This window comes from Oratosquilla oratoria, unplaced genomic scaffold, assembly GCF_046742065.1.
Source record: "Oratosquilla oratoria isolate Oo_2021 unplaced genomic scaffold, ASM4674206v1 SCAFFOLD45, whole genome shotgun sequence".
Taxonomy (NCBI): domain Eukaryota; kingdom Metazoa; phylum Arthropoda; class Malacostraca; order Stomatopoda; family Squillidae; genus Oratosquilla; species Oratosquilla oratoria.
Window position 1 is genome coordinate 5,497,639 of NW_027467710.1, and position 11,549 is coordinate 5,509,187.

Below are 11,549 nucleotides of genomic sequence, written 5' to 3' on the forward strand. Positions count from 1 at the left end.
ACGTCTTCTCTTTCGGGTAACAGGAGATTCCATCGGCTGAATTAAATCACGTGACGGCAACAGTAAAAACACCATAATGACATCTTTAGCGAAATCCTTCTTGGAGACGTGTCTTAACCTTTTGGATAACGAGTTGGCTTTCCGTCAAAGTCTGCGCGGTAGCCAAGTGGTTACCGTGTCGAACTCATTTTCATTCCCTGGGGCTGCATACATCTTCAATCTGTCTCTCTCTCTCTCTCTCTCTCTCTCTCTCTCTGCCATATCTCTTTTTGTTACTCTTAGTTTTTCCTTGACGGAGTTGGGAGGAAGTTGGGAATGAGTCAGTTCTTAATGACTTCTGTTTCATTTCTTAGCATTTCTGTGTCTTCTCTTAAATATTCCCTTGCGGCACTGAAGAAGAGTTCGCGTGGGTAGTGCAATGTCTGGCCGCCGATCCGGATAGAGCTTGTTCTATCATACAGACAAGAATCCGTCTCTTGTGTACATGTTGGTCAGTCTTCTTATTGGAGTGAGCACGGAATCTGTCGTCGTGACCAATAAATTTATTTTGAGGCAAATGCTGCGAAATTGTAAGAAACTGGCAAGGATTTCTGGGCAAGTAAGTTCCGTCCAGATCGACGTCCAGGGAGAAAAGTCTGTCACACAGGACACTATGCAGACCCACAACCACTGGCTACTATTCCTTTTAATAATACACTATATACAACCACATCCACCAGTTGCAGACACTCGAAAGCAAGACCTCATGATTAGGAACCCAGTCTAACACCATCCTGCCACGCAAAGACTATAAACGGATGAAAACCTGCTACGAACTGCCAGCCAGGAGGTCATCCGACTGCAACTGCTGCTCGAGCACCTGAGAAATTTCGTCCAATCCCCAACGACTATCAGCGGGCATGGCACAATTTGAACGAGATGGTAGTAGGCTGGATTCCATCACTTTCCAACTGTTAGATTTGATTTTTTGATACATCACTGCAACTAGAGTTTTATTCCGTAACAATATATATATGTATATATATATATATATATAAATATATATGTATATATATATATATATATATATATATATAATGTGTGTGTGTGTATTCCCACACCGTAAACGAATAAAACTTACTCAGCTAAACACTAATAAATTTACACACCATAAACGCACATGAAAACCAACATATCATAATACGTATAGAGCAAGAACATATGCAAAGGGAAGACAATTATAAGCTTGACTTCATACTAGAACAGTGAACACACACACACGTACACAAACACGTTCTTGTATGTAAATTTACTGTGTACGTATTTATGACAGGGTATCGACTCGGTCAAGATGTGTTTGAGTCTTGAACACTTTTTTTTTTTTTTTTTTCCTTCGGCCGCTGCGCCTGTTGTCCGAGTGTGCGTATCCAAACACAAAGGGTAAAGGTGCAGGCTTCCGTTCCTCTGATACTCTGATTTCCAGATAATAATATTGACGAATAAAAAGGAAAACTGACGGACTCTCAGGACGCAAATACATCAGTCCAGATCTCCCTCCTCCATTCTTTATGTCCATCTTTATCGATTTAATTTCACCAAAATTACTGATCTTCTCTTGGGTTCCCTCCAGGCTAAATAAAAAATTCGTTACACACAATTTTGATAAGATACGACTGCCAAAATATATATTTTTTTAATTGTCACCGAGCTTTTATTTTGTCGCAATTGATTATCATAATTATCATTATTACTATTATCAACACTTTCACGGCCAGAGGTTTCCGAAAGCTGAATATATTCATTTGGCGTTTAGGATATTTCTACCTCTGAAGTGGTTAGCACTTTCAAACCTTCGGGGGTTGTGGGACTTGAAAGCCTCTCATTCTGGCTGTGTTGTGTTGTTAACGTGGGGATGTTGCCGCTGGGGGTGGGGGTGTGGGGGGACTCGATAGATCAAAACCTCCCTCGCCCTCCCTCCCTTCCCCTCCACTCGAAGTGATGAACCCACAGACGGCGACGACTCTTTTCCTATTATTTTGTGACTGCCGTCAGGCGATTTTATTCAACCAAAGGGATCATCCCAGTGCCAATATTTCTTGTTGTGACTAAGACTGTTTCCTGCCAAATCGTTGGCTGCCAAAATTTCTCTCTACCTTGTATACCTCATTAAGAGTTATGGATGATTGAGTGCAGGACTACAGGGTTGCACCTCCCCACAAATATAGTTTTCATCATGAAAATACTGTATAATACAGTGTTTGTGGTAAAACATTTGATATTTATATATATATTTATTATTTCATTTCATAGAATGAAGTATGCACGTGTATATTGTTATACACACACACACGCACACATGCACACATACACACACACACACACACACACACACACACATATATATATATATATATATATATATATATATATATATCTATATATATATATATATATATACAAATTGGGAAAGCATGTGAGAGAGGCCAGAGTTAGGAACCACAAGGTATCGTAAATATGTCCTCTCTTCACTTCCTTTCCTCTGTCTGATTTTAATTGCTTTCCCTAGATTATTTACCTTATATTTCAGTACTGTTCCACTTACAGAAAAATTAAATTCGTTGTAGAGTAAAAGATGAATGTAGAAAAATATGTATCAAATTTAGGTACATAGGATTTTGTTTTTTTTTCTACCAAAATGAAATTCGGTGTCTACAGATGAGATTGGGAGATAGAAAATGCATACTTCATGATACACATACAATAGATTGATGTGTCATATATATTAATCTGAAAACTAAAAGTGTAATAGATCAGTTTAATATTAAATATGAGATCTGTAATGCCTGCCGTTTATTTTATATTATTTGTTTATTATTTGTCTGATAATTATAATTATTATTATCTGCTTGATTTTCATTTATTATTATTTATCTGTTATTATTTACTATTTACCTGTTTATTATCTAATTATACCTATGTATTTATTTAGTTATTTGATTTATTATCATTTATATTATAATTTTTATCTATTTACTTATTTATCATTATCATAATTTTTTTTCTAGCATCCGACCTAGTTATGGACCAAAAGGTCTCCTGTTGGCATGCTCCTCCTTTGTAATCCTTTGTGACGTCCCTAACATGCCCTCTGGGTACCTTAGGTTCCTGAATGCAGCGGTTATGTATTCAATTCCTTCTTGTAAATACTCTTCGCTGCATATTCTAAGAGCCCTAAGGTAAAACCCAATGATAGCCTCTGATTTGGTCTTTTCGTCATGTGCGCTGAAATAGTGGATGAAGTCGTCTTTGTTTGTCGGTTTACGGTATACCTTGAACCTAGCGCTCTTGTCCGATCTGATGACGACAGCGTCTAGGAAAGGTAGGGAACCGTTGGTCTCTTCCCTACTGTGAATTTAATTCTTTGCTCTACGTTGTTCAGTTGTTCCAGTAGGTTTCTTGTGTTGTTTGTTTTGTGTGAAATGAAGAGGATGCCGTCAACATAACGGTACCACTTGGAGTTATCTGGAATGATACGTATATATATATATATATATATATATATATATATATATATATATATATATATATATATATATATATATATATATATATATATATATATACATGTGTGTGTGTTTCAAACTTTGACAACAAATGAAAATGTGAGTTAAATATGGGTTCTCTCCGCTACGCCATCACTTGGGACAAATTTCTAAATCTGTCCTTTCCGCTTCCGCCAGCGGAGGAGTGGCCCGCAGTAAGCCATGACTCGAAGTTTGTCCCAAGAAGGATTCTTGAAGACACGACGTAACTATGAGATTCTTCGACATTTACAGATGCTCCATGGCCGAAAAGCCGATGAAGAGGAACAGGAGCCTCTACGACGAGGATGACGTTGAGATGAGAGAGGTCAAGGAGCAGACGCCTCAACCAACAAGGACCTGGGGACCCGGAGGACACTTTCGAGATGAACCTCGTCCACAGGTGCGCACCGTCCAGTGCTCCTGCTGTGAGCCGATGGAGGTGGACGAAGTGTGGGGTCCTCTGGTCGGTGTGCGTCCCCAACGAAGACTTGGACCGATAATAAGAGAGGGGAAGCTACATATTTGCCCATGAAGAAAGACTTGTACAGCCCGACCTCCTCAAAGCATTTCTGGCTCAAACTGAACAGAAATCAGTAGGCCACGTAAAGATTTGCTCTCATGGGTCTTGACGGTTCCCTAACAATATCCTGGGGCGTAATTACCAGAGACCTTCTGTAGCTTAACTCTGTCGGCGTGGGCGCTAACAGCGTCTATGATCTTCTTAACCTCAGTCTTAAGGGATTCGATGGGATATCCCGCAATTTTGTACAATGTGGATTCGTCTGCAAGGAAAGTATCGATTTTATCAAGGTACTCCTCGGAAGGGATCAGAAGGAAACAGGCAGCCTTACAGAAGGGGACATAGCATCTCTCGATGCTGAGAGCCGCTTTACTAGTATAGATGTAGATAGGACCATTAATTACATTCTACGAGAAGTCTACCTTGAGGGCGAAACCTCCAAATCAAAAATAAAAAAAATCTATTACGTCAATTACTGCAAATCTGTACCAAAGAGGCCTCTTTCCATTGCCCCAGGGGACAACAATTCACTAGCATAATTCTTGGAGGCCAAAAACCTCTCAAATTCGACAATATCATTTAATGCATGATGTTATGTGGGCTTCAAGGCAAAATTATTGACCCAATATTACTATGGTCACAAATCGTTTCACAAACTCTTTCACAAACATTACTGACTCAAAATAAAGGTATATACGGACGGAAGAAATATTTGAACAAATATATTTAAAAATCATTACGTTTTAATGAAAGGAAAGGAAAAAAGAAATTACAGTCTTCGACATTTTATCATTGTCGTCATCTTCCTTCATTTTCTTATTGCTATTTTAGCCCCTGAACAATGAGGGGCATCCCCTCAGCTGAATAAAATCGCTTGGCCAGAGAATCCCTCTTAACAACGCTATAATTCCTCAAACACCATTTGACGTCCCATTGAACCAGTGGTGTTATTAAACCGGTTATTACCGGTTGATGCGAGCCTGTTCTTGCAATTCTATGACCTCTGTGAACCGGTTATCAAAAATTGACTTCCACGGGGTAACTACAGCCTAAATGATATTTGCATACATCTTGCCCTGTGAACCTGTTAAGAATTTTTCGAATCCTAACTTGCGCTTAACAATCTCATACCAGAAAGGTGTGCATTCCTCGGTGTGTTCCTCGGTGTCTTGACTGGCATGATTTTCCTCATGTCACCCAGGAACGCACAGAAGAACGCGTCCAGCTCTGCATAATGGTTCTAGGACAACTGCCCCCGGGACAATTGCCCCCCGATAACTGCCCCTGGGACAATTGCCCCCGTAGGACAACTGCCCCCGGACAACTGCCACCCGGACAACTGCCCCCTGGACAATTGACCTGGAATTTATTGCCATTTACGTAATTACTTTTTAGTAATTGCCTAATTAAGTAACGATTACATAATCGGTCATTTAAGAAATAATTGTTGCTATTTCCTGAATTTATTACCATTTATGTAGCTACTTCCTAATTAGGTAATCGGTCGTACAAGTTATAGTTGATTTCCGAAAGTTATCGCCAATCGCATATATATAGGCTTAAAAAGAAAGAAGGATCCAATGTCTATTCAGAAATATAAGAAGTGACATCACCCATTATGGAGTTCGTCCGAAGTGAACGAGAAAAAATGAAGCTTATTTATGAAGGATACATCTATGTGAAGCAGAAGGAATTGGCAAATAATGTTACATCTCAACAACTACTCACTATAAACCCTAGACTTAATCCAAAGATCTTCCTAATAGACTTTGAACAAGCTGCTAGGAGTGCTATTGAAGAGATCTTCCCCAACGTAACCGTTAAAGGATGTTTTTACCACTTATCTCAAAGCATATACCGTAAGGTGCAAAATGAAGGTCTCCAAACTAAATACCAAACTGACGCCGATTTTTCCCTACAAATCCGTATGATTCCTGCTTTGGCGTTTGTTCCCCCAGAAAAAGTTATTGAAGCATTTGAGAAACTGCAAAAGACGTTACCACCTGAGGCTGATGCTATAATAGATTATTTTGAAGATACATACATCGGCAGAAGACGTCGACATACAAGGAGACAGCTACGTTTCCCTGTAAGCATGTGGAGTATGTATACTTGTGTTGTTGAAGCTTTACCTCGAACAAACAACGCCTTAGATGGATGGCATAACCATATGCAAGCAAGCGTTACGTCATTTCATCCAAATATATGGAAATTTCTGGGGGTGCTGAAGAGAGAACAGGCACTATTCAGCGTCATAATCAATCAAATACTTGCTGGGCAGCCAGTACCTCCTAAGCGGAAACGCTATCAGGATTCTAGCATAAGAATAGCAAACATTGTGCAAGACTTTCAGAACCGCGATGTATAGGAATTTTTTAGATACATAGCCCACAAATTAAAAATCTAGTAGTCAAATTTTTTTTCAATATTTTTGCAACTTATATATGTACAAATTTGAGTATACAATGCTATCTTTTTAAAATCATGTATTTTTATTAACAATAATAAAACATTGGTTTTGATAGTTCTTATTTACTACCATTTCTCTATGAAGAATTTTTTATAAATAGTTACTCAGGAAATTACTAGAAAGTAATTACGTAAATGGCAACAAATTTGAGTATATAATGTTATCTTTTTCAAATCATGTACTTTTATTAACAATAATAAAACATTGTTTTAATAGTTCTTATTTACTACCATTTCTCTATGAAGAATTTTTTTTATAGATAGTTACTCAGGAAATTACTAGAAAGTAATTACGTAATTGGCAACAAATTTTAGGGCAATTGTCGGGGTAGTTGTCGGGGCAAATGTCCAGGGGGGAGTTGTCGGGGGCAGTTGTCCTCCGGGGGCAGTTATCCTACGGGGGCAATTGTCCCGGGGGCAGTTGTCGGGGGGCAATTGTCCCGGGGGCAGTTGTCCTGATAGGACAACTGCCCCCGGGACAATTGCCCCCCGATAACTGGCAACAAATTTTAGGGCAATTGTCGGAGTAGTTGTCGGGGCAAATGTCCAGGGGGTAGTTGTCGGGGGCAGTTTGTCCTACGGGGGCAGTTATCCTACGGGGGCAATTGTCCCGGGGGCAGTTGTCGGGGGGCAATTGTCCCGGGGACAGTTGTCCCGGGGGCAGTTGTCCTGATACCCTGCATAATACCTCAAACACCATTTCAGTTCTTATTAAACCCTTTATATACAGGGATCACCGCCTTCTGTTGAATAAAATCACCTGGCGGCAGGAGTAGCAGTCAATACTTGTTCTCTTTCGGGTAATATGAGATTCCATCGGCTGAATTAAATCACGTGACGGCAACAGTAAAAACACCATAATGACATCTTTAGCGAAATCCTTCTTGGAGACGTGTCTTAACCTTTTGGATAACGAGTTGGCTTTCCGTCAAAGTCTGCGCGGTAGCCAAGTGGTTACCGTGTCGAACTCATTTTTATTCCCTGGAGTTGCATAGATCTTCAAGCTCTCTCTCTCTCTCTCTCTCTCTCTCTCTCTCTCTCTCTCTCTCTCTCTCTCTGCCATATCTCTTTTTGCTACTCTTAGTTTTTCCCTGACGGAGTTGGGAGGAAGTTGGGAATCTTTGAGTCAGTTCTTAATGACTTCTGTTTCATTTCTTAGCATTTCTGTGTCTTCTCTTAAATATTCCCTTGCGGCACTGAAGAAGAGTTCGCGTGGGTAGTGCAATGTCTGGCCGCCGATCCGTGTATGTGTGTGTGTGTGTGTGTGTAAGTGTGTGTGTGTGTGCGTGTATGTGTGTGTGTGTGTGTGTGTGTGTGTGTGTGTGTGTTTATCCTATCTGAAAGTTGATACCTTGCCGTGGTGGATAGGTTTAGGAATCTTAATGATTACAAGAGCTATGTCGATAGAGCGGAAATCTCTGCAGGGTCACCCATATCGAACAGGTTTTGTAAGAATGATCACACAAAGAGCAGCTCATACACACAATCGCAGGATCCACTGCTAACAGGCACGTCACTGATGGCAAACAGGGAAATTCATCATAGATATATGTAATACCGTCATAATGACGGCGTGGACCATTGGGCACCCTATACATATAGGGCTTCACCGGATATAATGAATAAGGTCACACCACAGAAATGTCTCACCAGAAACCAGTTGGCAACGAAGTCAGATTACTGCTAACCCCCCTTCATAGCCAATATGAATAGCACAACCAAAATAAAACCAGGCGTTCCTGTTCGATCATAGTCTCCTAAAGGTCCAACCGCATTGCCTCATCTGCTTACGGGCAGTATGCCACCGAATGTCAGTAAGCACTGTCCAAGTACATCCAAGTCTTGGACATTAAACAACATCAAGAAAATGAAGATCTATACTTACAACGTAACAAGTCTCTCACAAGACCACAAGCTGGAGAGTTTAATGGGATCACTAGACAACATCAAGTGGGACATTGTACGACTGAGCGAAGTCCGAAGAACGGAAGAAAACTTCATACAATTTTCAAGATAGTCTCCACCTCTTCTACTATAGAGGTAAGGACAAACCGAGAGGTTCCTGGTAACGTAGTCAACTTCAGTAGTTTATCAGACAGGGTAGCTTGGATTGTCATTAGGCTGTGTAAAAGGTACATTCTAAAAATAATTCAGTATTATGCACGAACTTCACACAGTTCAGACGATGAAGTTGAGTCCTCCTATGATGATTTAAGTCAGGTAATGGATAAAAAAAAAAGTAAGTACACGTTGGTAATAGGCGACATTAATGCTAAAGTGGGGAAGAAGGTGGGAGATGAGTCGTGAGTTGGGAAGTGCGGAGTAGGTGAGAGAAATGACAGAGGCGAGATGTTAGTCAATTTTGCGGAAAACTACTACATGAGGATAATGACCATTTCCTTCCAAAAGCGCACAGGTCGTAAATGGACCTGGAGAAGTCCAAATGGAACAACAAAGAACGAAGTACACTTCATATTAGGAGATGAGAGGAACAGCGTTAGGAATTCTACTGTCATAAATAAAGTCAACATATGTAGTGACCATAAAATAGTAGGTTGCACAGCTAAATTCAATTTCACAGCCGAGAGAAATAAACTACTTTTAAAAAAGAAAACCAGCCTTGCAAAGGTTAAGGCTAATAAGACCAAATTTCAGTTACAAATTAAAAACACATTCCAAGCTTCAAGATCCAACTAGGACATTATCGAAAATATGAATTTAAACTTAATTGATATCATTAGGGAATCGGCAGAGAAAGTACAAAGTACAAAAAGTATTATAGAAAACAAATACTCTAAAGCTACAAATGACCTAATTAAAAGAAGAACCATGCAGATTAAAAGCAGGGAAGACGAAATACAAAGAATTGAACTAAACAAGCTTATCAAGTGAAGGCAAACATCAGAGAAAAGAAAGAAAAACATGAAGGAAATGGAGGAAACTATAAGGAAAAGTAAAAGTATTAAAGGGACCGAGCGCAGACATGCTTTAGGAAGACAGCAAACGATATGTTTGAAAGATAGAAACGGAGAAATCTTTAACTGCAGACACAGAATGGTAAAAAGAGTACAAGAATTTATTAAGAGCTTTACACGTCCAAGACCGTAGTTGAGTCGGTAAATTCATCTGTAGACGTTAGTACTGTACCACAGAATACAAAGGAAGAAGTACAATTTGCTCTAAGAATATGAAACGAAGAAAAGCACCTGGCGAAGATGGTATATCGATAGATCTGTTGAAAGACGCAGGGAAAGAAGTTCATATTAATTTATCTCAGTTGTACGCCCAGTGTTGCTTTGCTTTTTAGGAATCTGCCCCTTGGGGCTACAGGGAGAAGGATGCCTAGTCCCTCTCCCCGTCCCTTTCTTCTCGCCTCTTACGATCCAAGTGGGAAACTTGGTGGCAGTATTCTTTTCCCCCACCAATGGAGAGAGTGAGTGGTTTGAAGTAAAAGTGGGACTTCGTCAAGGATGCGTTATGTCGCCCTGGCTGTTCAACTTATACATGGATGGGGTGGTACGAGAGGTGAATGCTAGGGTAGTGAGTCAGGGATTGGAGATGGTTAAAGAAAATGGAGAAAAGTGGGAGGTGAGCCAGCTGTTGTTTGCGGACGACACTGCGCTTGTGGCAGGGTCAGAGGAGGGATTGAGGAAGCTGGTGGCAGAGTTTGGGAGAGTATGTGATAGAAGAAAGCTAAAGATAAATGTGGGTAAAAGTAAGGTGATGAGATGTACAAGGGGTGAAAGTGGCAGTAGACTGGAAGTGAACATTAAGGGAGAGCGACTGGAGGAAGTGGATAGTTTTAGATACTTGGGTGCAAGTGTAGCAGGAAAAGGTGGAGTGAAGGTGGAGGTAGAATGTAGATTGAGAGAAGCGAGTAAATGCCTTGGTGGTTTAAAGAGTGTAATGAGGAATAGACATTTGGAATGGATGCGAAGAGGAGACTTTATGAAGGAGTGATTGTGCCAACAGCACTGTATGGGGCAGAAACGTGGAACATAAGAGAAGAAGAGAGAAGGAGTTTGAATGTGTTTGAGATGAGGTGTCTGAGAAGTATGGTAGGGGTTACTAGGCTGGATAGAGTGAGAAATGAGGAGGTGAGGAGGAGAACAGGGGTGAAAAAGGATTTGGGAGAGAGGGTTGATGAAAGAATATTAGGATGGTTTGGACACATGGAAAGAATGAGTGAAGAAAGACTAGTAAAAGAGGTATGGAAGGCAGATGTGGAGGGAGTGAACATGAGGGGACGTCCTAGGATGAGGTGGATGGATGGGGTGAAGGGGGCTTTGGGGAAGAGGGGAATGTCTGTTGAGGAAGGAAGGGAGAGGACGGAAGACAGAGGTGAGTGGAGAATGGTTGTATATGGATGATGTTGTGACTGCATGAGGAGGAATGGGCGGTGGGGGGTGGGGTAGTATGTGTGAGTAAATTTTGACGCAGCCCGAAGGGATTTCTCCCCGTCCTCGCCTTATATGCAAAGGGGGACGGAGAGGGGGGGTCGCCGATTAAATGAAGCGGCCTTGCTGTGGATGTACTGTCTTGCGACACTGCTTCTGACCCAGGGCGGTGGGCAGGGTGCAGGGATGACCCGTCATCCAGGAGGTGCTCAGATGAGAGGAAGGGTGGGAGGGGTGTGGAGTGTATTTAGGGATGAAATGGGTGGGAGTGTTTTTATGCCTTTCCCTTTTTGGCTATCTCCCTTGGAAGGGGGGAAAAGCCTTGGTATATGTATGTATGCCCAGTGTTACGTGAAGCAAGCGTTCCTGAATCGTGATGCAATGCTATAGTAATTTTGCTTCATAAAAAGGAGACCAGAAGGACCTTAGTAACTATCGACCGATTAGCTTGCTATCAAATGTATATAAAGCATTTTCCAATATTCTTACAAATACATTAAGTAAATTTTAGATGGAAACCAACCGAGAGAACAGGCAGGCTTTAGGAGCACATATTTGACTCTAGACTATTTGCAGGCGATTAACCAACTAAATGAAAAA

General features: G+C 40.8%; 1 protein-coding gene across 1 annotated transcript in view; it reads right to left on the reverse strand.

Annotated features, from left to right (window-relative positions):
- The window catches only part of LOC143023311 (uncharacterized), a 134,368-nt gene extending 123,114 nt beyond the window's left edge, over positions 1-11,254 (reverse strand). The window contains exon 1 of the mRNA XM_076181839.1: positions 10,168-11,254. Within this exon, the coding sequence (XP_076037954.1) occupies positions 10,168-10,322 (155 nt within the window). The 5' untranslated portion in view covers positions 10,323-11,254. The remainder of the gene's footprint in view (positions 1-10,167) is intronic.
- Positions 11,255-11,549: the final 295 nt, after the last annotated feature.